Source organism: Hyperoodon ampullatus (genome assembly GCF_949752795.1).
Source record: "Hyperoodon ampullatus genome assembly, chromosome: 10".
NCBI classification, from domain to species: Eukaryota; Metazoa; Chordata; class Mammalia; order Artiodactyla; family Ziphiidae; genus Hyperoodon; species Hyperoodon ampullatus.
The window spans coordinates 89,132,685-89,158,538 of record NC_136923.1 but is presented as its reverse complement, the minus strand read 5'-3'; the positions used below and the strand labels follow the sequence as shown (position 1 = coordinate 89,158,538).

Sequence of the window (25,854 nt, the reverse complement as noted above, 5' to 3'; positions counted from 1 at the left end):
AGTGGTTAGGACTCAGGTCTCTCACTGCCAGGTCCCCAGGTTCAATCCATGGTTGGGGAACTAAGATCCCGAAGCAAGCTGCATGGCCAAAAAAAAAAAAAAAAAAAAGAAAGAAATAGTCTCTGTAGAATTAGTTTTTTTTTTTTTTTTTTTGCGGTACGCGGGCCTCTCACTGTTGTGGCCTCTCCCATTGCAGAGTACAGGCTCTGGACTCGCAGGCTCAGCGGCCATGGCTCACGGGCCCAGCCGCTCCGCAGCATGTGGGATCTTCCCGGACCGGGGCACGAACCCGTGTCCCCTGCATCGGCAGGCGGACTCTCAACCACTGCGCCACCAGGGAAGCCCTAGAATTAGTTTTATTCTCTCTTAAATGTGAAGTCATCTGGGCCTGCATGCCTCCATTGTTTTTTGTTGTTTTCTTTGGTGAGAGTATTTTAAATTACAAATTCAATTTTTGTAATAGATAAAAGGCTATGCACACATATATATGGAATTTAAGGAAAAAAATGTCATGAAGAACCTAGGGGTAAGACAGGAATACAGACAGACCTACTTGAGAATGGACTTGAGGATATGGGGAGGGGGAAGGGTAAGCTGTGACAAAGCGAGAGAACAGCATGGACATATATACACTACCAAACGTAAGGTAGATAGCTAGTGGGAAGCAGCCGCATAGCACAGGGAGATCAGCTCAGTGCTTTGTGACCGCCTGGAGGGGTGGGATAGGGAGGGTGGGAGGGAGGGAGATGCAAGAGGGAAGAGATATGGGAACATATGTATATGTATAACTGATTCACTTTGTTATAAAGCAGAAACTAACACACCATTGTAAAGCAATTATACTCCAATAAAGATGTTAAAAAAAAAGGCTATGCAGATTTTCTGCTTCTTCAGTTTTTATAATTTATACCTTTCAAAGAATTTTCCTGTTTCATCTAAGTTTTTAATTTATTGGCTTAAAATTGCTTACAATATACCCTTAGTGTCCTTTCAATGTTGATAACAACTGTAGTGCTGTCCCCTCCTTCATGCCTGAAGTCGGTCATTTGTGTCTTTTCTTCTCAGTCTACTAGTAGTTTAGTAATTTTATTAATTATTTTTAAAGGTGCACCTTACTTTTATTGTTTTTTTTCTATTTTCTATTTTATTGACTTCTTCTTTTACCTTTATTATTTCTTTTATTTTACTTTGAGTTTGATTTGCTCCTGTTTTAAAACTTCTTAAGGTGGAAGCTTAGATTATTGTTTACCTCTTTCTAAAACAGACATTTAAATCTATAAATTTCTTTCTAAGCACTGCTTTAGCTGCATCCCATATATTTAGATATGGTATATTTTTATTTTCATTCCATTCAAGATACTTTTTATTCCCTTTCTACTTCCAATTTAGCTTCCATGAAATTGTAGAGTAATTGTCCTGGAATTAATCCCTATAGGACTAAAAAATGTTTCTTTTAATCATGTGTTTTGTTTATGCCTAATAATTTTAATAGGTCTGATCCTTTTTCTGATCATTTTTACCACTTTCTTTTGAGGTAGATAGTGTGTGTGTTAGTCTCACTTTTTTCACATGTGGAATTTGAAGCTCATAATTTATTGATCTAAAGAATGAAATAGAATCAGCCTTTTTATATTTTTGCCAGTGAAACACCAAATTGCAAGTGAAAGTCTTGAGGTGTATTAAAGTACAACATTTTTTGTAGTATTTCAAATACAGTATGGCGTGTATATATGTATGTATTTTTAGTCAAGGTGAATAATTAAGTATTTAAAAATATTTGGGGCTTTCTTAAATGCTGGCCTAGTGCCAGCAGATAGGTATCAGTCTACTTACATGTCCCTGATCAATTTTCATAACTAATCATACAGCTCAATTCATATGCATAATTGGAAACTTTCTCATTAATTCCATTCCCAAGTTATTTAATGAACTCTTTTTGCAAGTAAATAGCAAGTATAAGTCAGAAAAAAATGGGTCAAAACTTCTCTTATTTAAGCTAATTGAACATTTTCATTTTCATCATTCCGTCAGAATTAATGCTACTATGAAAATGTAAATATAGAAGGTCTTTTAAATTTTAAAAAGGCATAATACCTAGTAATTATATTTATTAGACTCACAGCTTCAATAAATTTGTGGAAATGATCATTTTTAAAAATTTTAGTAATTTGAAAATTCATACCGTCTCAAAAAACAGCATTTACTCACAATTAGCATATTAAATATTTGGATTAATATTCTATTTTATACCCCTTAAAATTTCCTTATAGCCACTTAAATCATATGCATGCAATTAGTTTAGAATTTGGTCCACTTCAAACATTTTTGATTTTTCTTATGAACTGAAGAGAATATTTACTAATAAGCTAATTAGCAGTGTAAATATGAGATATTTTATTTGGTTCACCTAAGGAGCCCAATTATTTTGAAGAACCTAAGTAGCATGATTTGCATATACAAAATCAATGTATAGATAAGCTTCAATATTAAAGTGTAGTCTCTACTTTGAAAACATTTTTTGGGTAATCAGTTTATATTCTTATATACTTTGAAACTTAAACTGCTTTTACTTTTAAATACTAACTTAGGTCTTTCATGAATTCATAGTGTCCTATCCCCACCTCTGTTATTGGTCACCTTTTTGTGTGGATTATCAAATATATTTATACATTGGACATCGCCTTCCTTAACATTTATGATGACTACTGTAAAGGTTTGTCTTTTCTTTTTCACTATGGACTTTAAGGCCAAAGTAAGCAGGTGTTATATAATACTGAACTCAACTACATTGGATCAAGAGGATGTGGGGTGAAGCGGGGAAGGATCAGTAAGGTACTTTCCTTTGGGAATACCCCATAATCTAGTGCCAAGTTCATTCCAATTCATAGCCTGGAACAATAACCAATTGTCTTTGTCACTGCAGTGTTTCACAGGCAATTTCTCAGATTTTTTTTTTTTTCCCTAATTTCTTAGGGGAGATGGACTCTTCTCTGTCACTTCTGCTGTGATCCATTACTTTTATTTTTAGGTGTGGACTTCTTTTGTTCAGAAATAGTTGTAAGTCAACTGTAAAAAATTGCTAATTGAAGTTATTAACATAATTCTATTTCACATGCTTTAGCTAGTCTAGAAAATAGTCTTTTTATTTACCATTTACTGTAAAAGTATATTTTTTACGGTTTTCAACAGTAATTTTGATAATTATCCTTAAAAGAAAAAAATTTTATAACACGATAAAATTTTTTTAAATAATTTTTTTCCAAATATACTGTTAGATTTTTCTGTATGTATATTGTCTCATTTTCTATTTAGCATCAGATAGAAAAGTTCCAGACCTTGGAACTTCCCTTACTAATTAAAGTTCAGTCAAGTTAATAGCTGGGTGAGACTAAGCAGAAATCAAGAAAGAAATATTTTTTAAAATAAATTTGTCATTCTTTCACACAGAATATTGTAGCATACTTATGGAGAAATTCAATGGCCAAAGAGAAATGACTTCCAAGATGCTAACATATGGACCTATTGAAAAACAAATGGAGCTTATTACCCAGTCACTCTGATGAAAAGCTTTTAGTGCTTTATTCTTAAGTATTAAAGGGCAGCAAGAGTCACTATTTATTACGGCAGGTCTTAGTCATGAATGAAAGGGACCAAATCCAAGAACGCAGAGGAAATAGATACAGTTAAAGTGAGCAAAGGAAAGATTGCGGCTAAACTGTAATTGGTATCCTCAAAGAGTTAAGAAAAGATATTGCATCTCTAAAAAACAGTAAGCTGTGAAAAGGAAAACTGGAAAATGAGAAAGAGCTCTTAGAAATTTAAAATATGGTAAACAATTAATTTTTTCAATAGAAGCATTGGAAGATAAACTCAAGTAAATCTTTCAGAAAATGTAACAAAAGCACAAGGTGGAAAATAATAGTGGAGCAGCTTAGAGGGTCCATCCTGTAGTTTCAACATTGCAAGGAGAGGAGTTACAGAGAGAGAAAAATTATTTTTAAAATAGCATAAAATTAGACCTATAGACCATGAGTCTCCAGATTGTACCCTGTACAAATATTTCAATACTTAATCCAAGACCTATTATCATGAAATTTAAAAACATTGAAAAAAATTAGTAACCTAAAAGCTTTCAAAAAGATAGTGGGGCACATGTAAAGAAGTTTGCATCAGAGTGGATCTGGACATCTCATCTCAACCTTGCCAACTTAAAAAAAAAAAAAAAAGGAACAATACAAAATTCTGATGGGTAATACTTTTCATTTTGGAGGGCTATGCACCCCACACTATCAGTCAGTTGTGTGTGGATTAAGACATGTTCAGAGATGCTAAAACAATAACAAAAAAATTTCCCTGCCACTCTTTTTGATGAAGCTTCTGAAAGAATGCTCCAGCAGAATTAAGGAGAATAGAATAGTCAAGAATTAGGAAGACATAGGATCCAGAAAAAAAAAGGGGGGGGATTGAAAAGAAAACCAAGGAACCACATTCAGGGATGACAGCTGGTTCATTATGAAAGCAACACATACTTAAAGAAAGTTAGGAGTGACATTTCCAGAGAGAAAAATGGAACTGGTAAATTATATAGTACATCGAGAGTTTAGAAAGTAGTATTGGTTTTTGATAGAACTGATGGATCTTCTGGAAAACATTTACATAGGTACATAGAATATTAAGCAATTTTTTTAAAAAGGAGGCAATTATTAACTCTAAGAAAAATATGGCAAAAGATAACTTATTGACAGTATACCAGTTGGCTGTGAAAGTGAACAATATCTCAGCATTTATACCAATGGAAATACTATTAACACTATTAATTTAACTAAAAATTGAGCAGTGATTATGTTGGAAGCGGAGGGATAGAGTAGTTTAAAGAGCTAAATCCTCATTGAAGTCTGCAAATATTGCCTAATAGTCAATAAGTCTAGAAATAGAATAAGCATCAATATTAAAATGTAGAAGGATGAAGAAACATCTGAAATTTTTTTAAATGGGTATTTCCTGAGGATGATAGGGGGCCGTGTTTTCCATAAACTTTTAATATTTAGGGCATTTTAAAACTGTTTGCAAATGTCCCTTTCCTAAAAATTTAATTTTAAAGGAATAGTGGTATTTAAAATGTCAAGGAAATAGAATAATTATGGACTGTAGTCAACTTTGTACATTTTTGTTTTATTATTTTCTAGAGTTCCTGGAATAACTATTGCTACAGACATTATCTGTGGTTTTCCTGGAGAAACAGACCAAGATTTTCAAGAAACAGTGAAACTTGTTGAAGAGTACAAGTTTCCAAGTCTCTTTATTAACCAGTTTTACCCAAGACCAGGAACTCCTGCTGCAAAAATGGAACAAGTTCCAGCGCAAGTGGTAAGATACTTTTCTTGTAAGGTATTATATTTAGCCAACAGCTATAAAAATGCAGCTGTGTTTCCTGCCTTAACACAATTAGCACATGGTATAACCAACCCTTAAGTTACAAAATACGGAATGTTTGTTCCCAGTTGGGGTCAGGGGCAGGGAGACCTTGGTACATTAAATGACCTTAGGCAACCATAATATTACCTTTTTTTCTTTCTCTTGAAGAGTGAGGTTCAGATGACACGGGGAAAATTTTTTAAACTAATATCTAGTACTAACTGTTTATAGGATAAAGCCTTGGATCTTTCACAATAAGGCAAAACTTAAATATTTGTGAGCAAAGGAGGCTTCCCTGCTTCTTAAGAGATGCTTTTCATAATTTGTTACTTTCTGAGGATCCCCTGGTTTTCCTGTTTTTCCATGGGATAGATATGATGCTGTCTGTCTATTTCAGATGTGTGTGGCTTTCACAGTGAGCCTCAATTTAATTTCCTCCTTACATGTTCATGGATGTATTAGAATAAGATGACCTAAAATAAATGTGAAAAAGTTTGAGAGCCAGTAAAGGCAAACTGTTTCCCAGAATGCACCAGAAATTAATGACCTCAAACAAACATTTAGTTTCTAGATTCATTGGCCCAAGATGAAAAAATGTTAGTAAGCCTTAAGAGGAAGTAGAATTTTTTTCACTGAAAATTTTCTGCTTTGTTTCTGATTACCAAAACAGATTGTGTGCTACCATTAATTTTTCATAAACATAAAAAGAAATCAAATGAACTAATTACTTTTTATATCTAAATTACAATTTTTATTGACGTATAATTTGCATTCAGCAAAATTACCTCTTTCCAGCATATAGTTCTTTGAATTTTGATGAATGCATTCACTAGTGTAACTGGTCCCACAATCAAGATACAGAATGGTTCCATCAGGCCCCCCCACCAAACTCCCTTTTACTTTTTTTTGTAGTAATCTACTCTCTCCATCCCCATCTCCTTAACAACTACTGTTCTATTGTCCTTATAGTCTAATTCATTCTTTTTTAAACTTCTTTAATAAAAAAGTTTTTAAACTTCAAAATACCTGCAGAAAAGTGTACAGCTGTATGTTTTCATAAAGTGAATACTTCCATGTAACCCTCAGTCTGATCAAGAAATAGGACATTAGGGGCTTCCCTGGTGGCGCAGTGGTTGAGAGTCCACCTGCCGATGCAGGGGACACGGGTTCGTGCCCCAGTTCGGGAAGATCCCACATGCCGCGGAGCGGCTGCACCCGTGAGCCATGGCCGCTGAGCCTGCACGTGCGGAGCCTGTGCTCCACAACGGGAGAGGCCACAACAGTGAGAGGCCCGCCTACTGCAAAAAAAAAAAAAAAAAAAAGAAAAGAAATAGGACATTAGCAGTACCCCAGAGGTCCCCATCATGCCTTTCTCTTTACTATCCTCTCCTATTTCCCAACAGAAACCACTATCCCTCATTCTGACATATTAGTTTGACCTGTTTTTAAACTTGATATAAATGAAAGAATTCATCAGTGTTTGAATGTTGGGTTTTTTAATTTAACATTGTGTTGGTGAGAGTAGTCTGTTTTTGCTAGTAGCTGTATCTCATTCATTTTCTTTGCTGTATAGTATTCCATTTATGCAAATCACAATTTGTCCATCCTAATGTGAAAGAAGAATTGGGTCTTTTAAACATTCCATTGTTAGTATTGCAACTAATACAGCTGTCAGCTTTCCTGCTTGTATCTTTTATTTGCCTCGTGTATGTAAACGCTTCTGCTGGGTGTTTAGCTAGGAGTGTAATTGCTGGATCATAGGAAATACAATTACTCTGCTCTACTAGATGCTCCCCAATAGTTTTCCCAACTAGTTGAATTTAGAGTTCCAGCAGCAGTATATCTAAAAATGCTAGTGACTCTGTATCCTTGCAAACAGTTGGCAGTATGTTTTTATTAGTAACCATTCTGATGGGAATGTAATGTAATCTTTTTTTGGGGGGGTGGGCAATGTCGGGTCTTTGTTGCCGCACATGGGCTTTCTCTAGTTGGGGCGAGCGGGAGCTACTCTTCGTTGTGGTGCGTGTGCTTCTCATTGCGGTGGTTTCTCTTGTTGCGGAGCATGGGCTCTAGGCACGTGGGCTTCAGTAGTTGTGGCACAAGGGCTCAGTAGTTGTGGTGCACAGGCTTAGTTGCTCCGCGGCATGTGGGATCTTCCCAGACGAGGGATTGAACCCGTGTCCCCTGTGTAGGCAGGCGGATTCTTAACCACTGTGCCACCAGGGAAGTCCTGTAATGTAATCTAATTGTGGTTTTTATATCTCCCTGCCAACTATTGATACTGAATACCTTTTATATGTTTATTGGAGATTTGGATACACTTTTTCATGAAGTGCCTGTTCACACCTTTGCCCCTTTATCTCTTGGCTTACCTGTTTTGTTTGTTTCCTCCCCCGTTCCTCCCTCTGATTTACAGGAATTATTTGTGTTTTCTGAATAGAAGTCCATTGTTGGTCATGGTAATCTAAGTACCTTCCATTCTGTAACCAGTCTTTGCACTCTTTTAATGGTGCCTTTTGAAGAGCATTCTTAATTTTATGTAGAATTTATCAATATTTTTCTTCTTGTTTTAGTGTTTTTTGGGTCCTGTTTAAGATTACCTTCCCCATATTGTCATGAAGATACCCTCCCCCACAAAAGGTACTCTTAGATTTTATGATTTTGCCTTTTACTTTTAGATCTTTAATCCAACTGGAATTTATTTTTGTTTAGATTATGAGGTACGGAGGTCAAGACTTTTTAAAAAATATAAGGATATCCATTTGAGTCATCACCACTTATGGAATCTCATCCTTTACCCACTGCTCTGCTTGGTCACCTTTATCATAAATCAAGTGTCTCTACACGTGGGTCTCTTCTGGAACTTTATTCTATTCCTTTGGTCTGTTGATTTCTCCACAAACTCACAAAGTTAATTACTGTAGCTTTGTAATAAGTCTTGATATTGGCAGTGTAAGTATTCCAAATGTTTTTTCCTTGAAAATTGTCCTGACTATTCTTGATCCTTTGACTTTCTAAATTTGTCAACTTCCACCAAAAAATCCTGCTGGAATTTTAATTGATATTGTATTGATTCTGTAGATCATTTGGGGGAAAATTGACATTGTAATAATATCAAGTTTTTCATCTTTGAATAAAATATAGCTCTTAGTTATTTTAATCTTCTTTAATTTCTCTCAATAATGATAGTTTTCTGTATATAAGCCTTGCATATCATTTATTATTTTTATCCATATGTATGTATTCCCTTGATATTATTAATCATTTTTAATTGTTACTACTATTTAGAAATAGAATTGATTTTAACATATTTACCTTTCACCCATTAACTTTGCTGAATTTATTTATTCTAATAGTTTTTCTGTAGGATTTTTTTTTCTTCCAATTTTTCTGTATATACAATTGTATTATCTGAGGATAGTTGCAGTTTTACTTGTTCCTTTTCAATCCTCATAACTTTTATTTCTTATTGTATTGCCTGGAACTTCCAGTACACTACTGAATAAAATTGGGTAGTTTTCTCTTCTTTCCTAACTCAGGAGTGGAGTTTACAGAATTTCATCATTCAGTATAAAAGTTAACTGTAGTTTGGGGATTAGGGAAGTCCCTTTCTAAGTCCTAATTTACCGTGTGTGTGTGTAAATTAGGTAAATTATGTGTGTGCACACGCACACTTTAATCATGAATAGAATTAAACTTCTATCACTTTCTTTTTCATCTATTGAAATAATCATATGGTTTGTTTGTGGTGTTAAGTCTGTTAATATTGTGAATTCTACTGAATGGCTTTTGAATATTTAAATCAACCTTGCATTCCTGGGATAAACTTCTCTTGGTCATGATGTATTATTTTTGATATATCATTTCAGTCAGTTTGCTCAAATTTTGTGAAGAATTTTTACATCTTTGTTCACGGAAAATTTTGATCTGTAGTTTTCTTGTAATGTCTTCTTAATTTTGGTTTCAGAGTAATGTTGGTCTCATAAAATGAGTTGGGAAGTATTCCTTCCTCTACATTTTTCTGGAAGAGTTTTTATAGTATTTCTATTATTTTCCCTTAAATATACCTAGAATTACCTAATGTATTAAGTGGAATTGTAAGATGGCCCCAGAAACTCCCTCATCCCTTCCCCCCTCATTAGGGTACATACTCTGTGTAATCCCTGGGACTGTTAATTTGATATTTGCTCTACCCTTTGGTTTCTTGGTTCTGCCCTCTGAGTCATTTTTCTTTGTTCATGAAAGCAGTTTCTCAGAAACGTTGTGGCTCTTCCCTGTATTTCGCTGGAGTTTATTCCATTAGACAAAAATCACATCAACAGATCTTTATGATATGATGCCTTCTCTACCTTAGCCCCCTGCTGAGTACTTTTCTTTGTATTTTTCCTCCTTGGAATTCCTGGAGCTTCTTTACTCTGCCCTGACCTCTTTCATCAGCTTTGGAAAATGTCAGCCATTCTCTCTCCAGGTATTTCTTTTGCTCCATTCTCTCTTTCTCTTCTCTTCTAGAATTTCAGTTATACATGTTATGATATCCAATGTCTAATTTATCCTTTTTTATATATATATATATATATTTTTTTTTTTTTTTTTTGCGGTACGCGGGCCTCTCACTGTTGTGGCCTCTCCCGTTGCCGAGCACAGGCTCCGGACGTGCAGCTCAGCGGCCATGGCTCACGGGCCCAGCCACTCCGCGGCATGTGGGATCTTCCCAGACCGGGGCACGAACCCGCGTCCCCTGCATCGGCAGGCGGGCTCTCAACCACTGCGCCACCAGGGAAGCCCCTTTTTTATATTTTTGCTTCTTTGTTCTCTTTCTGTTTCTGGATGTTCTCTCCTCACCTCTTTTCTAGTTTCTTGCTATTCACAGTAGTGAATAGCAAGATGAACAGCAACAGTAGCATGTGTGGTCCCTAGAGAAGCAGCACTGCTGTCCACCCATGGGGCTGCTGGAAATGCAGGCTCTCAGGCCCCACCCCATCCCAGACCTTCTCAGTCATTCTTTGTCTCCACATGATTTGTCTGTACATTAAAATTTATGAAGTGCTATTCTAGTTTACTAATCCTTTATTCATCTGTTTTTAATCTGCCATCAAACCCATATATGGAATTTCTCATTTTAATTTTTTTACTTCTAGAATTACAATTTGATTCTTTTTTTTTATAGATTCCAGTGTTCTAGTGAAGTTCCCCATACTTTCCTCTATATTTTTTGAACATATTTAATCAGTTACCTTAAAGCCCATACTGAATTCTCCAGTATCTGGATCTAATGTTGGTTTGTTTGTATTGTCTTTTTTTTCTTGATTTTGATCATTTGTCTTCTCTTTCCATATACCTGATCATTTTTATTATATGACTACCATTGTTTATTTAAAAAAAAAAACTATAGGGTCTAGACTGTAATGTATCTTCCTCTGGGAGTATTTAATTTTGCTTCTGCTAGACTCTAAGATAAGGACTGATTATTTGAATTGATCTGAGATTGATTTTTCAAACTATTTTTCAGTCTTTCTGAGGATTGGGTTATTTCTGGCTTGCCCTTACTTCTTGAAGGCAGGCAGGGGTGTGTTGGTTTTTAACAACTGATGTTCAGCAGGAAGGGTTCTGTTTATAGCTTTTGCTGATTTCCATAGTGTAAATACTTCCACTCTTGCCAGTTTCAAATCACCAATGTGATATCACTGAACAGCACATGAAATTGGGAAGAGATGCACATAATCAACTCTGGTGAGCTGGTCAAAAGCCTCAGCCAACATACCACCTTAGTGGAGCTCTTCAGGATCTCAGCTGAAATTCTGTGGTGGTTAGCAGGGCCTTTTTTTATGGCCAGGTCTTCAACTCTAATTTTTGTCTCTGCAGGATCATGAGAATGCTTCAGGCTCTGCATAGTTTCTCAGCCTCTTGGCTTTTACCTGGCTGCTCAGTCTCCCAATCACTGCTTACAAATTAATAAATACCCAGAAGGGAAAAGTAGATCCAAATATTGAGCTTCTCTCCAGGATCTTAGTTCCTCAGGATCTCACTGCCTTGGTAGCTTTTTGTTGTTCAAACAGTATATATTATAAATTTTATTCACCTTTTCTAATTGTTCTTGGCAAGATCATTGATCTGATACAGGCTGGTTTGCCTTAGCCAGAAGCAGAGCTCATTGCATAAAATCAGCTTTCAGATGCTTTTTATTTTGCTCTTTTATCTTTTAAACATAGCCCCTTAGCATCTTCCTTACATTTTTAGACTTCTGTCACCCAATCCTGGCATAGCAGAACCATTTTTTTTTTTTTAGACTTCATATTTTAGAGCAGTTTTAGGTTCATAGCAAAATTGAGTAGAAAGTACATAGAGTTCCCATATACTCTGCCACACACACACATACAGCTTCCCTGATATCAACCTCCCACCCCAGAGTGTGGTACGTTGGTTACATCGATGAACCTACATCGGCACATCATTATCACCCAAAGTCAGTAGTTTACATTTCAGTCTACATTCTTTGCATTTGTGGAAATGTGTGAAAACATGTATCTACCATTATAGTATCATGCAGAATAGTTTCCCTTCTCTAAAAATTCTCTGTGCTCTACCTGTTCATCCCTCCCCTACCCCCCAACACCTGGGAACCACTGATTATTTTTACTGTATTCATAATTTTGCCTTTTCCAGAATGTCAGATAGTTGGAATCCTAGAGTGTTGTATCCTTTTCAGATTGGCTTATTTCACTTAGTAGTGTGCATTTAAGGTTTCTCTATGTCTTTCTATGGTTTGATAGCTCATTTCATTTTAAAACAACAGAAATTTATTGTCTGACAGTTCTGAATACTGAAGTCCAGAGGCAGGCTTCCTCTGGACCACGTAGGAAAATCCTTCCTTGCTTCTTCCTAGCTTTGGGTGGTTTGCTGCTAATCTTTTTCCTTTGCTTGTAGCTGATTTTCTGCCTTCATTGTCACATGGTATCCCTGTGTGTCTCTGTCTTCACATGGCTATTTCTTGTAAGGGCCCCAGCCATATTAGATTAGGGACCCGCCCTATTCCTCATCTCAGCTCATTACATCTGCAGTAATCCTCTTTCCAAATAAGGCTGCATTTTGAGATTATGGGGGTTAGGACTTCAACATATCTTTTTTGGCGGGAGATACAACTCAATCCACACACTTCTCTAAATTTCTGTAATTATGCTCTAGGTAAAAACTAGCCTGGAAGAGTTTCATCTTTATAAAATTCAGAATCTTAAATAAAAGGAATTAAGTATTAATGATGAAACCCTTTGATGACCTGCCATCAAAGAGAGGATATATCATGTGCATTGAATCTCCCTGGTTTTCCTAAATTTATCAAAAATTAACAATTGTCTACCCTAAGGTAGGTACTTTATGAAACTGCTTAGTAACTGGACGTCACTAAAACACTGCTACAAAATAGATATCCATTGTTTCTTATCTAATTTGTTTCCCATTTCCTTGCCTAAAAAATGAACAATGAAGATGGGCTCTAACCCCTTATTGGAAGAAGACCACAATATCAGTTACTTTCAAACAACACTTTTTATTCTGTCTTTCGAGTGCCTCTTAGTGAAAATATATTGTTTTCTTAGGTATATTTTATTTCCACTAAAATCACCCCCCCAAATGTTCTTCTCCAATAAATGACATGAATAATTTCAGTATACTTTTCCCTTTCCCATAACTATGTTTACATGAATCCTAGTATTAATATAAGTAAATCCCAGTGCTTTTCATGCTTTATAGTAGAGCTCTGATAAATGAACTAAATTTTGTGTATTTTTTAATCATTTAAATCATTAAATGGATAAAAGCACCATACAGTTGAGTTTTGCATTTGCATAGGTGGGAGGGGCAGATTTTTTGCCAATCCTTATTGCCTGCTGAAAAAAAAGTATAACCCTCTTAAATTGATAATGAAAATAACTTAGGCAATGTATTTTCATGATCAGGATAGACTAAAAATTTTTTCTTAGCTTTTGCAAGCTTATTAATGTATGAGATTTAATAGTGGAATCACTTAAGCTAATTGGGAGTGACCTTAGACTTTTAGATGAAAGGTCAAATTTGCATGTTTACATTTTCTATTTCATTGAGTCTTCCTTGAGTAGTCTTCATTAATCTTAAGTAATTCTATTAGTATTTTAAAATTATGGCTGAGGTTCTTAGTCTGCCTAGAAAAGGTAACTTAAGTTTAAAAAGTCATTTGATCCTTAGCTATCAATTCCAGACTTTGTTTTTAGAAAATTTTGATGAAAAATAATGAAGTTGTAATGAAGTCTTTATTTTAAGAGGCTTATGACTTGAAAAAATAATTTTTAGGTGATGAGAGTAGCTTTGGAATTTTCATATTGGTTTAAAATGTTAAATTGTGATATTAAATCCACCTGCTTGCTTGTCTTACATCTTGGAACTAAGATAATGTCTTTAGATATATGTTAGCACAAAAGAGTCATAACTCACTTACCTGCAGTTTCGAGAACATTTACCCTAGGGATAATGAGGCCACAGTAGATGCTTCCTGCCTCAGCTCTGAGGAGTGTGGGTGCATGTTTCTGAGGCACTTGGAGGGCCATCCTTGAGATTGATCCAGGCAGCTTTGCTGAAACTGTCCCCAGTAGATTTCCCTGTGAGGGAGTGAATTTTTGCTGCAGGTATTCAAACCAAGGCCAGGTGACCGCTTGGAGTAGATGTTGAATAAGAAATGTTCTTAAATCATATGCAGGTTTAAGAACAATGACATATAATGGCTCTCCCAAATGTAGCTGCCTGTAAGTTCTTTAAAAAAGCAAAACAGAGAAATAAAGCAGATAGAAAGAGCTTTGTTACTTTCTCTAAATGTTTTTAAAAGCTTGTTGTTTCTGAGTATGATCTAAAGTTTAACAACTCAGTATTTTAGAGACTATCAAGTTGCCTTAATGGAAGGAATTCTGATATTTTTCCTTACTTGATAGTATAATTACATTATTTACACAGTCTCTGATTTTCAAATTAAAGTTTTTCCTTGGGGGAGAGGTAAAAATATTTTCAAGAGTTTTTATACTCTAGATTGTCCATTATACTTTATTCTAAATTGATTTCCAAACATATGTCGAGGGAAGCCCCTTTTCTCAGGATTATTTTCGTTTTGACTTCTCTTTTCAGAAGGAATATTTTGGGGTTCTTACACAATTGTATTCGATTCTTCCAGTGAGTCTTTTTTTTTTAATTTATTTTATTTTTGTTTTTGGCTGCATTGGGTCTTTGTTGCTGCATGTGGACTTTCTCTAGTTGCGGTGAGCGGGGGCTACTCTTCGTTGGGGTGCGTGGGTTTCTCATTGCGGTGGCTTCTCTTGTTCCGGAGCACAGGCTCTAGGCATGCAGGCTTCAGTAGCTGTGGTGCACGGGCTCAGTAGTGTGGCTCGCGGACTCTAAAGCACAGGCTCAGTAGTCGTGGCTTGCGGGCTGTAGAGTGCAGGCTCAGTAGTTGTGGCTCATGGGCTTAGTTGCTCCGTGGCACATGGGATCTTCCCGGACCAGGGCTTGAACCCATGTCCCCTGCATTGGCAGTTGGATTCTTAACCACTGTGCCACCAGGGAAGCCCTCCAGTGGGTCTTTTAAGTTTCTTTTTTCTGGACATATCATTTCTCTTTTAATTTCCTCTTTTGGTAGAGTGTTTAGCCTGTCCATAGTTTTGTTTTTAATAGATTTCAGCAGATCACTTAACAGAGTCTTTTATGATGACTGTAGTAACATTAAGGAAGTATGAGCTAGATTATAATCCAGAGAGGTGGTTGGGAACAGCCTACTTCGAGTGAGTTTTTATACAGATGGTATTCGTTTAACAAATGGAGAATTGAATTGAATGATCTCTAAGGCCCCTTGAAACTCTTAATAATCTTGGATTCTCTATCATTTGGTTTCAAGGCCACCTTTCAAACCATGTTTAGAAAATTTAGGTGCTTTATTTTTCTAGATCATGGGCCTAGATATGTTTTCGGCATTTCCCTATTCTTTCACCTTTTACTTTACTGTGAATCCAATGACTTTTTGTTTGTGTAATCAATAAATTGAATGACTTCTTCTTGAATGTGAACTAGGAATGTTAAACATAATAATTAAATTAGTTGATTGTATGGCTCAAAATGGCGGCAATGAGACCAGCTGTGGTAGAGAGAATAATTGGCCCCCAAAGATGTCCACACCCTAATCCCCAAACCTGTGAATATGTTACCTTACAGAGTAAAAAGGACTTTGAAGATGTGATTAAGTTAAAGCATTTGAAATGGAGAAATTATTGTGGATTATCTGGGTGGGATCAGTGTAATCACAAGGGTTCTTGTAAGAGGAAGGCAGAAATGTTAAAGTTAGAGGGGGGGAGATGTAAGGCCAGAAGCAGAGATCGGAATAATATGCTTTGAAGTTCAAGGACAGGACCATGAGCTAAAAAATGCACATGGCCTCTAGAAACTGGAAAAGGTCAGGAACAGATTCTCACTTAGACACTCCAGAAGGAACACAGCGCTGCCAGCACCTTGATTTTAGCCCATGAGACCCATTTTAGGCTTCTCACTCCCAAAACTAGGAAAGAGGTAGCACTAGTGAGACCACTATTTATTTTTACTGCCACAGGTGGATTTTCTTTTTTTCTTTTTTGTTTCGTTTTGTTTTGTTTTTGAAAAGCTTGCTCCTGATTCCTCTCAGCCTAAATTATTCTTCAGAAAATCCCAACCTTCTTTCAGTGTATGGTCACTGCTCCCCCTAATTTTCTGCCCTCTGACCTCTTGCCTGCCTGCCTGCCTGCCTGCCACAGAGAACTGCCTAACTTTTTATTAAGTCCTGATGTGACATTAACAAACTGAATTCCATTATCACATAAATCAGCTTTCATGTAGTCAGACCCACAGGACTAGACACATGTAGACTGTAACTCCAGGATGGAGCCATGCTATGTTCAGGATGGTAAAGATAGGAAAAGCACAGATTTTTGTTGATACCTGAAACCCTTTCTTATGACTCTTCTGTTAAATACAAGCCATTGTAAGAAAAAATCAGGGATGGCTATACTTTGGAACCATGGGTTTGTCTTGGGAATCCTAGTATTTCAAATTTTCTAAAATAACCCAACTTTAGAACAATGAAGAGTCAGATATGATTTGAGAGCCTTGAGTTCAGTGATAGCAGTCTGAATTTGTACTTCATCGTGACCTTACAGAAAATCTTTTTTTTTTTTTTTTTTTTTTTGCTGTACGCGGGCCTCTCACTGTTGTGGCCTCTCCCGTTGCGGAGCACAGGCTCCGGACGCGCAGGCTCAGCGGCCATGGCTCACGGGCCTAGCCATGGCATGTGGGATCTTCCCGGACCAGGGCACGAACCCGTGTCCCCTGCATCGGCAGGTGGACTCTCAACCACTGTGCCACCAGGGAAGCCCAGAAAATCTTTTTTTTTTTTTTTTTTAACTTCTGTAGAAAAAAAAAATGCACTTAACTTGTTTCTTATGATATTTTAATTTCTTGCTTTCATTTTGGCATTTATTTTTATCCTGCTTCTTTTATGAATTTATAATCACCAAAACAGTGGGAAGATATGTGGATATAAGTTTTTCTCTCAGATGCTGAATGGTGGTGGGTATTAGGGTTGAGAAGGACTGAGTGAATTTATATTAAATAAAGGAATATAAATTCTGTCCTTTGCAAAGTCATCTTTATTGTATTTTAGTCTGACTTTTTCAGTGATGATTACATGCTTTGCTTTATATAAGTTTCAGAAAAGTTAGAAGGATCTACATAATTCTTTTACACCTTTTATATGAACTTGATTTATTAAAATTGTAATATTCAATTTGAACTCACTTTTTATTATCTTAATAAGAAGTTTAGAACTGAGTAGACTTTGGAGTAACTTCTAAAGATAAAGAACCTTATGATCTATCTTATTTCTTGACCTTATTTTTTTCTGTGATAACTGTGGTTCATTAATAACTCCATATTTATAACCTTCCAAGGGATTTATAAGTGTAGTTCCAAGTATTAGAGCTAATGTTAAATGTGTATTTAGGTCAACAGAATATATTTGGTAATTTAATATGACACTCTTTTCTAACTCCTGCCTCTTAGAAACATGTTTATTTCATAATTGAGGACTAACAAATCAAATATAACCAGATAAGCATTCAAATGGATAAAACTGTACTCTACTAATTACGTTCTGAGATCATATAATCTATGATGAATGTCCTGATTCTTTATTTTTGCTACTCATAATAAAGCATCTGTATAGAAGTGATATATAAGATTCAAAGGGCAGGGAAAAGAAACTTCCATTGTTTGAATGTAACACATGCCAGAATCGTATAGTCTGTGCTTTTTGTGTACTTTGTCCTGTGTTATTCTTCCAACAATACTTTCAGGTATCTGGTATTATTTTTTACTTTACAGATGAGTTAGCTGAGGCTCAGAGAAGTTAAGTAAACTCCCCCAAGGTTACATAACTACTAAGTGAAACACTGGAGACTTAGACTCCATTCTTTACTCTTTGCTCCATGCTCTTTTTTTTTTAATAATTAATTTTTATTGGACTATAGTTGCTTTACAATGTTGTATTAGTTTCTACAGTACAGCAAAGTGAATCAGCTATACTTATACATATACCTCCTCTTTTTTCGCATTTCCTTCCCATTTAGGTCACTACAGAAACTGAGTAGAGTTCCCTGAGCTATACAGTAGGTTCTCATTAGTTATCTATTTTATACATAGTAAACAGTAAAATGAGTACTTATCACAGAAATTCAAAATAATTTTAGAACATTTTGACCAAAAAAGTGTTGGTTTCCAAAGTTGTTTTCTGTCATAGCAGTGATTTTTTTTTATTTATAGACCCTAGAAATTTATTTCCTAAAAATGATTTTAAACTTTACAGAAAAGTTGTAAGATTATATCTCCAGTATACCCTTTACCAAGATTTATCAGTGTTTTTAGCATTTTGCTGAATTTGCTTTCTTTCAAGAAACAGAGACTTAGACATAGATTTTTCCCCTGAACAATTTCAGAGTAGATTACAGACAGACATCATGCCCCTTTACCCCTTAATATTTAGTGTGTGTTTCCCAAAAACAAGGATCTTATATATAATCACAATATTGTTATCATATTCAGGAAATTTAACACTGGTACTGTACTTTCCCTAATCTACAGTTCAGATTCCAATTTTGTCAAGAATCCCAACAGTGTCCTTCATAGCTGTCGTTTTTCTGTTATGGGATTCAGTTCAGAATCTTATATTTAATCTCTTTAGTCCTCTTTAATCAAGACAGTTCCTTGGATTTTCTTTCCTTTTTTTTTCTTATTTATTTAGTATTTGACCATATTGTCTATACTTGAAAAGCCTCTGGAAAAGAAAAGAGTTAAATATCAATTGGAATTAATCCTGAAATTTTAAAAAAAAACTCACCACAAGTCCCCATAATAAGCAGAATAATGGCCCCTCAAAGATGTTCACTTCCTTTTTTTTTTAATTTCATTTATTTTTTATATACCAGTTTCTTATTAGATTTTCTTTATATTTCATGACATAGTGACAGTTTTTGAGAGTACTGGCCAGTTATTTTATGGAATGTCCCTCAATTGGGGTTTGAATTTTCCTCATGATTAAATTCATGTTATATATTTGGCCCTGTTAAACTAAATAAATGATGTTATGTTCTTCTCAGAATGTCACATCTGGAGGCATATGATGTCTTTTTGCCCCTTATTGGTGATGTTAATTTCTATCAAGTGGTTAAGGTGGTGTCTGGTTTCTTCACTGTGTACTTATCTATTTTTAGCATAAGAATGTTTACTCTCAAGTATTTAATAGGATCAAAGGTAGGAAGAAAAAACAGGCCTTGAAAGCTCAAAAATCTTAGTGGTTTAATTCCCACTTTCAATTTTATGATAGCTTGGACTGCTACAGTTATGTAGTCTAAAAGATTTTTCATTTCGGGGTCTTCTCTGGTGGCACAGTGGTTAAGAATCCACCTGCCAATTCAGGGGACACGGGTTCAAGCTCTGGTCCGGGAAGATCCCACATGCCGCAGAGCAGCTAAGCCCGTGCACCACAACTACTGAGCCTGTGCTCTAGAGCCCGCAAATCACAGCTACTGAGCCTGGGTGCCTAGAGCCCATACTCCGCAGCAAGAGAAACCATCGCAGTAAGTCTGCACACCACAACGAAGAGTAGCCCCCGCTCACCGCAACTAGAGAAAACGCCCACAGGCAGCAACGAAGACCCAATGCAGCCAAAAATTAATTAATTAATTAATTAATTAATTAATGTAAAATTGGGAAATATTTCTAAAAAAAAAGATTTTTCATTTCTTAGTTTAAATCTATTCTAAATCTTTCGACTTTTTTCTATCAGTTTTTAATCCTTAGGCTACAATATTTTTAAACAAGATACTTTATTTTTCCCTTTTTTTATTGACGTATAGTTGATTTATAACGTTTTAGGTGTACAATGAAATGATTCAATTTTATGTGTATGTGTATGTATTCTTTCTCAGATTATTTTCCATTATAGGTTATCACAAGATATTAAATACAGTTCCCTGTGCTATACAGTAAATTTTTGTTGTTCATGTATTTTATATATAGTAGTATGTGTTTGTTAATCCCAAATTACTAATTTATCCCTCCCCCCAACAAGACACTTTATTTTTTTTTTTAACTTTTTATTTTATATTGGAGTATCGTTGGTTAACAATGTGTTAGTTTCAGGAGTACTGAAAAGTGATTCAGTTATATGTGTATCTATTCTTTTTCAAATTCTTTTCCCATTTAGGTTGTTACTTAATATTGAGTATAGAGTTCCCTGTGCTATGCAGTAGGTCCTTAAACAAGATACTTTAAATTGAGTGTGCAGTGACAGAGAGGGGAAACTAAAATTGGAAAGGCAGAAAATTTGTTTCATTGAAGTGCCTGTATATTTACACAGCAATTAAGTACATGTAGAACTTTCATTCTCAAAAACTGTGCAGATCAAAAACTTGTGTGGATCAAGAGGAGATAGGGAAATTCATGGATGAAATGTCTTTAACACTTAGGGGGAATTCATAGGTCATGAGTGACATATTTCTCCTGAAATGCTATGAGATTCACCACTGTATCAGGATGTTACTCAGTGTCAAAGTCATACTGTGGGAGTCAGAAATACTTTCCATGTACCTTGTATTCCTTTACTGTCTTTCCTCTGGACCTTCGTTATCTGTGAAGTCAAAAAGTGTCCTCTCAAACTACTTTCTGGGTGATTTGAACTTGTTATTTTAGGACAAACAAATGTGGAGGAAGAATCCTATATGTAAATTCCAGTTGGTGGGATTAAGTTATGCTTGATTCTACTTGGAGTCAAGCCCAGAAACATATGATTGAAATCACTGGGGACATTACAGAGTTAATGCCAAGATCCAGTAATTGATGGATCTCTTCCCACCTAATTTGATATTAAATCTTAGAGAGCCCAGGAGCCCCAAGACCCCCAGGGAGCAGCCCTTTTTGTTCATTTTATGCTATTAAAATGAAAATCAGTGAGTTCTTCAAAGGTCTAGAAAGGTTATCCAAATGGATAATTTGTCAGGTACCTGAAATCCTATTCCATTAGAGAACCTAAAGACCACTGTGAAGTAGTTTAATTTGATTTATCTTCTGTTAGAAGCCAGAGTTAACAGGGACAGATTGGAAGTTGAAAGAAGGCTCTCTGCCGGCGCCTCTCATCAGTGTGATGTAACCACAGCAGGCATAGTGCCCATGATGACCAAAAACATGGCTCTGGGGAGTAATTTAAGTCTCTCGATCACTTTGGCAATCAGATCTGCTATTTTAAAAATTATAGTTGAAGCTACAGTTAGGATAACATTAATTAATCTATCTGGTATCAGATAAGCTTCTATATGCCAGGAGCTGGGCTGGGTGCTACACCAGGTATCAAGATGATTCCTAGGCATTCCTTATTCTGAAATAGCATAATCCAGAAAGGAGAGAAAGATGGTGTAAATGGCAGTACTACAGGGCAGTGTGTCTTCACTGCTGTAAGAGTGATACAAAAGGCTGTTAACACTTAGAGGCTTGTGAGTGTGATGACCAAGGTCACTGTCAGAAACTTTTAAGCTGAGGTTTTCACTATATGAAACATATTAGAAGTAAGGGACAAGATGTTTCTAGAAAATGATGGGTTTAGATGAGTTTAGTTCTTCTAAAATGCAGGGTTTATAGTAAATCATGAGAAAGACCTTTTAGAAGATGGATTGGGGCCAGTCAAGGGAATTCTGACTCTGTAATTACACCCAGACTCACAGCCTTAGCCCCTGGGAACCTAGATAACAATCACAAGCTGAGCCGTCAGAAGTACATCATCTGGGACTTCCCTGGCGGTCCAGTGGGTGGGACTTGGCACTTTCACTGCCGTGGCCCAGGTTCAATCCCTGGTTGGGAAACTTAGATCCTGCAAGCTGCACAGAGTGGCCAGGAAAAAAAAAAAAGTACATCATCTGTACTTAGTAGGCAACATCTGCTGTTCGGATGTTTTTAAGCAGAGGAGTGACGCAGTTTCAGCAATATTGTGGGAAGGTGAAATTAGGAAGAATATGCAGGATGCATCCAAGTGGAGAAAGGCTGCAGGCAGGAATTGAGAGTGTAAGGAAATAGTACTGCCATGAGAGGTCTAAGTGTTGGTGGTGAATTTAGGAGTAGACAGAAAAGAGTGAACAAGAGAGACTTTACAGGAAGAATCTCTATGGCTTGTAAGCTAGAGGATGCTAGCAGCTTACACCTTGTATAATGTTCACCATGTACCAAGCACATTTTTGATGCTTTATGTGTATCGATGCATTTAATCTTCACAACAACCCTAGGTAGCGACTGTTCTTATCCCCATTTTACATTTGAGGAAACTGAGGCACAAAGAGTATAAGTAACTCACTCAAAGTCACACAGATAGTGGTGGAGTTAGGATTTAACACCAGGCATTCTGGCTCTGTACTCTGCTTCCTAGCCATGCTATCAATAATAAATTATAGTGGCAAGGGAGAAAGAAAAGCAGTGCCTAAAATAAAGCTCTGACTTAATTAAAATACAGAATTCTCAATTTCTATTTTAAATGTATAGAATTTTAGAGCCAAATTTTTACTCATTTAAAGGCAAAATGCTTTAACCAGCGTGACAACCTTGAAGATGTAGGAATCTGGGCTCTGAGGCTTCACATGGTAAAATTATTTACCCAGTGTTTCATCCATGGAATAGATAATAGGGCCCAAATGGGTCAATGGACAGCAGCCATAGGCAGACGCAGTGCTGCTCCAGCTGTCGTAAGGCGTGTCTGTAAGTGTTCAGGGTCAGAATCTGGCATTGAATCCCAGGCACCTCCCTTTGCCTTCCCAACAGGTGCCATGTTTTCTTTAACCCCCAGACCAGCTTCAGGTAAGACCCAGGGTTTAAACCCTTCATCGCTATGCCCGAACTCTGGACACGCAGGCTCAGCGGCCATGGCTCATGGGCCCAGCCGCTCCGCGGCGTGTGGGATCCTCCCGGACCGGGGCACGAACCCGTGTCCCCTGCATCGGCAGGCGGACTCCCAACCACTGCGCCACCAGGGAAGCCCCCTTCACTTTGACTTTTTTGCTGATGTCTGTTGAAAACAGAAAAACAGAATGCAAACTTTGAGGAAGTTTACAAAGGTTAAAAAATACCATAGTCTCTCATTTTTAATTCTTAACTATCTTACTAGATCTAGATGTCATTGTCTTAAACAAATATTTTACAGGAAAGATTTATGTGTCTGTCACTGATTAGGATGGTGTCCTGAATCTCTGTGACCTACTGACTCTCTTGCTTATGAATTAGTAAGTTGTTACTTAACTTGACCATATCTGTCCACTTATCCTTCCATAGGTCTTGTGGATTCTTTCTCTTCAGCACTTAAGCCTAACCAAACAATGAGTAGCGTAAACAGCATGAAACCGTGGGCAAATTATGTGCTCAGTCTATCAAAGACTGAGTAAGTGATGCCAGACATCATTGGAAATAGGATGAGATGGAGAAAACTGTTCTTTATTAGAACTCTTCCACGGGAGAGGGACTGTATGTGGGTTATAACTAAAGCTGTGAGAAGCCACCTGGAATGAGCCTTCAGACTCCCAAATGATCTGCTTTGAACTGCCTCTTAAAGAGGGAGCGCCTACTTCACTTCCTGTCTTTTGATTTGCCCAGTGGTGTGAGCAGGCTAGGACACCACTCCCCATGTTACTCTCTTCCACCCCCTCCCATCTGGTGCTCAGCCGGTTCTCTCAGAACATCAGACATGTCAAGAATATTGGCTTCCATGGACACCAAATGAGTAGTTTATAGGAGATTTTATCTATCTCTAATTCTAGGTCAGTGGTTTTTAACATTTTTTGAGAATCTGATGATACACACACACACACACACACATATATATACGTATATATAATATTTACTACACATACATACATGCATATATGTATATACATATGCATTCTTCCCAGAAAAAAGCCAGTTTTCCCAAAAAGGTCAGTGTTTTTGGAGTATATAGATATCCTAAAACCATCCATAATAAGGACCAATGTGCACAGTGATTTGTGTCACCTGACTGGCTTACTCCTGTCTCAGTTTACTTCCTGTCCACAGTAGGACATTTCCTCATAGATGGCAGGCACCAACAGTGAATGATTGTTGAATGGAATGAAAGAGTAAATGTAGACTGACCACATAATTGCTGAAGAAGCTGCATAAAGACACTAACTTTGATAAACAGGTTCGTTCATGAGAAAAACATACTTGAACATCTGGTTAGTGAACATGCTTCATATAAAACCTAGCAGAGAAAAACAGGTCAAGAACAAAGATAGTACAGCACTTCTAGAATCTGGGCTTACAGAGATCTGAGACACAACAAAAAAGAGACCATTATAAGATTTGTACAATATGACCTGAAACTGGAAAAGAATTCATAGAAGCAGTTTATGAATAACATTTAAATGTAATTGAAACAACACACATGATCTACAGGTTAAATAGTTGGTTAGATGTTTTTTGTTGTTATTGTTTTGCGTTTGGGGAGGTATGGGAGTTCTATCAGAATGTAATCATCATTTATAATGAAAAAAGTACCGCCCGATTCCAAACAAACAACTTAAAAACAAAGTTATAGAATATAACTTGTTTAAAAGTTCGGAACTATATACCTTCATCATTTACTAATTTCTGTCATTAATGTTAGGCTCTCCAATACTGTTTTTTTGGGGGGCAACTGAAGCTGTGTTACTAAGAGTCTTGAAAATTAATCTTTTAAAAACAGGTATACTGATTTCTCTTTAAAAAAATAAAATCTCTGGTCTTTTTTTAAGGTCACTTCAGCTGCTTTTTAAAGTGGCTTTTTTTCTGGAATGATGGAAGTTGTCGCCGTGTTAAATAATACCTTCTACATTGTGGATCCTGAATCACACACTATGCAGTCTTACAATATATTGTGCTTCTGGAAATTAAAATTATAGCGTTAACTTTCCTTGATTCTTTAAAATAATGATACAAGAAAAGGATAAATTGGCCTTCTTTATGAGGTCAGTAGGTGGTGAGATGAATGTTCTAAAATTCCCATACCTTGAGGAGAGTCTAGAGGAATTTGAAATTGTGCTGGCGTTTCTTGGCCTGGGTTATTCCATCCATAGGCTTCAGAGGGTCTGGAAACCAGCTGAAGTTGTGTGGAGCAGTGGAAGAGTCTATAAGTATTTTTTTTTTCCTGGAGGAGGAATTCATTGGTTTTTGCTAGATTCTTTTTTTTTTAGTAAATTTATTTATTTTATTTATTTATTTTTGGCTGCGTTGGGTCTTCGTTGCTGAGCGTGGGCTTTCTCTAGTTGTGGAGAGCGGGGGCTACTCTTCATCGTGGTGCGCAGGCTTCTCACTGCGGTGGCTTCTCTTGTAGCGGAGCACGGGCTCTAGGCGCGCGGGCTTCAGTATTTGTGGCTCGTGGACTCAGAATTGTGGCTCGTGAGCTGTAGAGCACAGGCTCAGTAGTTGTGGCACGTGGGCTTAGTTGCTCCGCGGCACGTGGGATCATCCCAGACCAGGGATTGAACCTGTGTCCCCTGCATTGGCAGGCAGATTCTTAACCACTGTGCCACCAGGGAAGTCCCCATTAGATTCTTAAAGGGATCCTATTCCACAAAAGGTGAAGAACCAATCATCTGTTAATATCTCAGTTTAAGAAAACATTTTAATATAGGTATTTTTTTAATAACCTGTGTTTAAAAAAATTCAACTGAGTAAAATTTAAGTATCTTGTTGGCTTTATTCAGTAATTCATGGATTGGGCAGCATCCAGTCTAGCAAATTGAGAGGCGGCCTGAGGAGCTTACAGTATGAAGGACCTTAATAGGCAGAAGAGAGCAGGACAAGGAAGTTTTACTGGTC

The 25,854-nt window shown here is 36.6% G+C and overlaps 1 protein-coding gene across 1 annotated transcript in view; it reads left to right on the top strand.

The window, feature by feature from the left end:
- The window catches only part of CDKAL1 (CDKAL1 threonylcarbamoyladenosine tRNA methylthiotransferase), a gene marked incomplete at its 3' end in the record, with an annotated part of 656,191 nt that overhangs the window by 476,047 nt on the left and 154,290 nt on the right, over positions 1–25,854 (top strand). Inside the window, exon 12 of the mRNA XM_079712248.1 lies at positions 5,187–5,367. Coding sequence (XP_079568374.1) covers positions 5,187–5,367 — 181 coding nt within the window. The remainder of the gene's footprint in view (positions 1–5,186; positions 5,368–25,854) is intronic.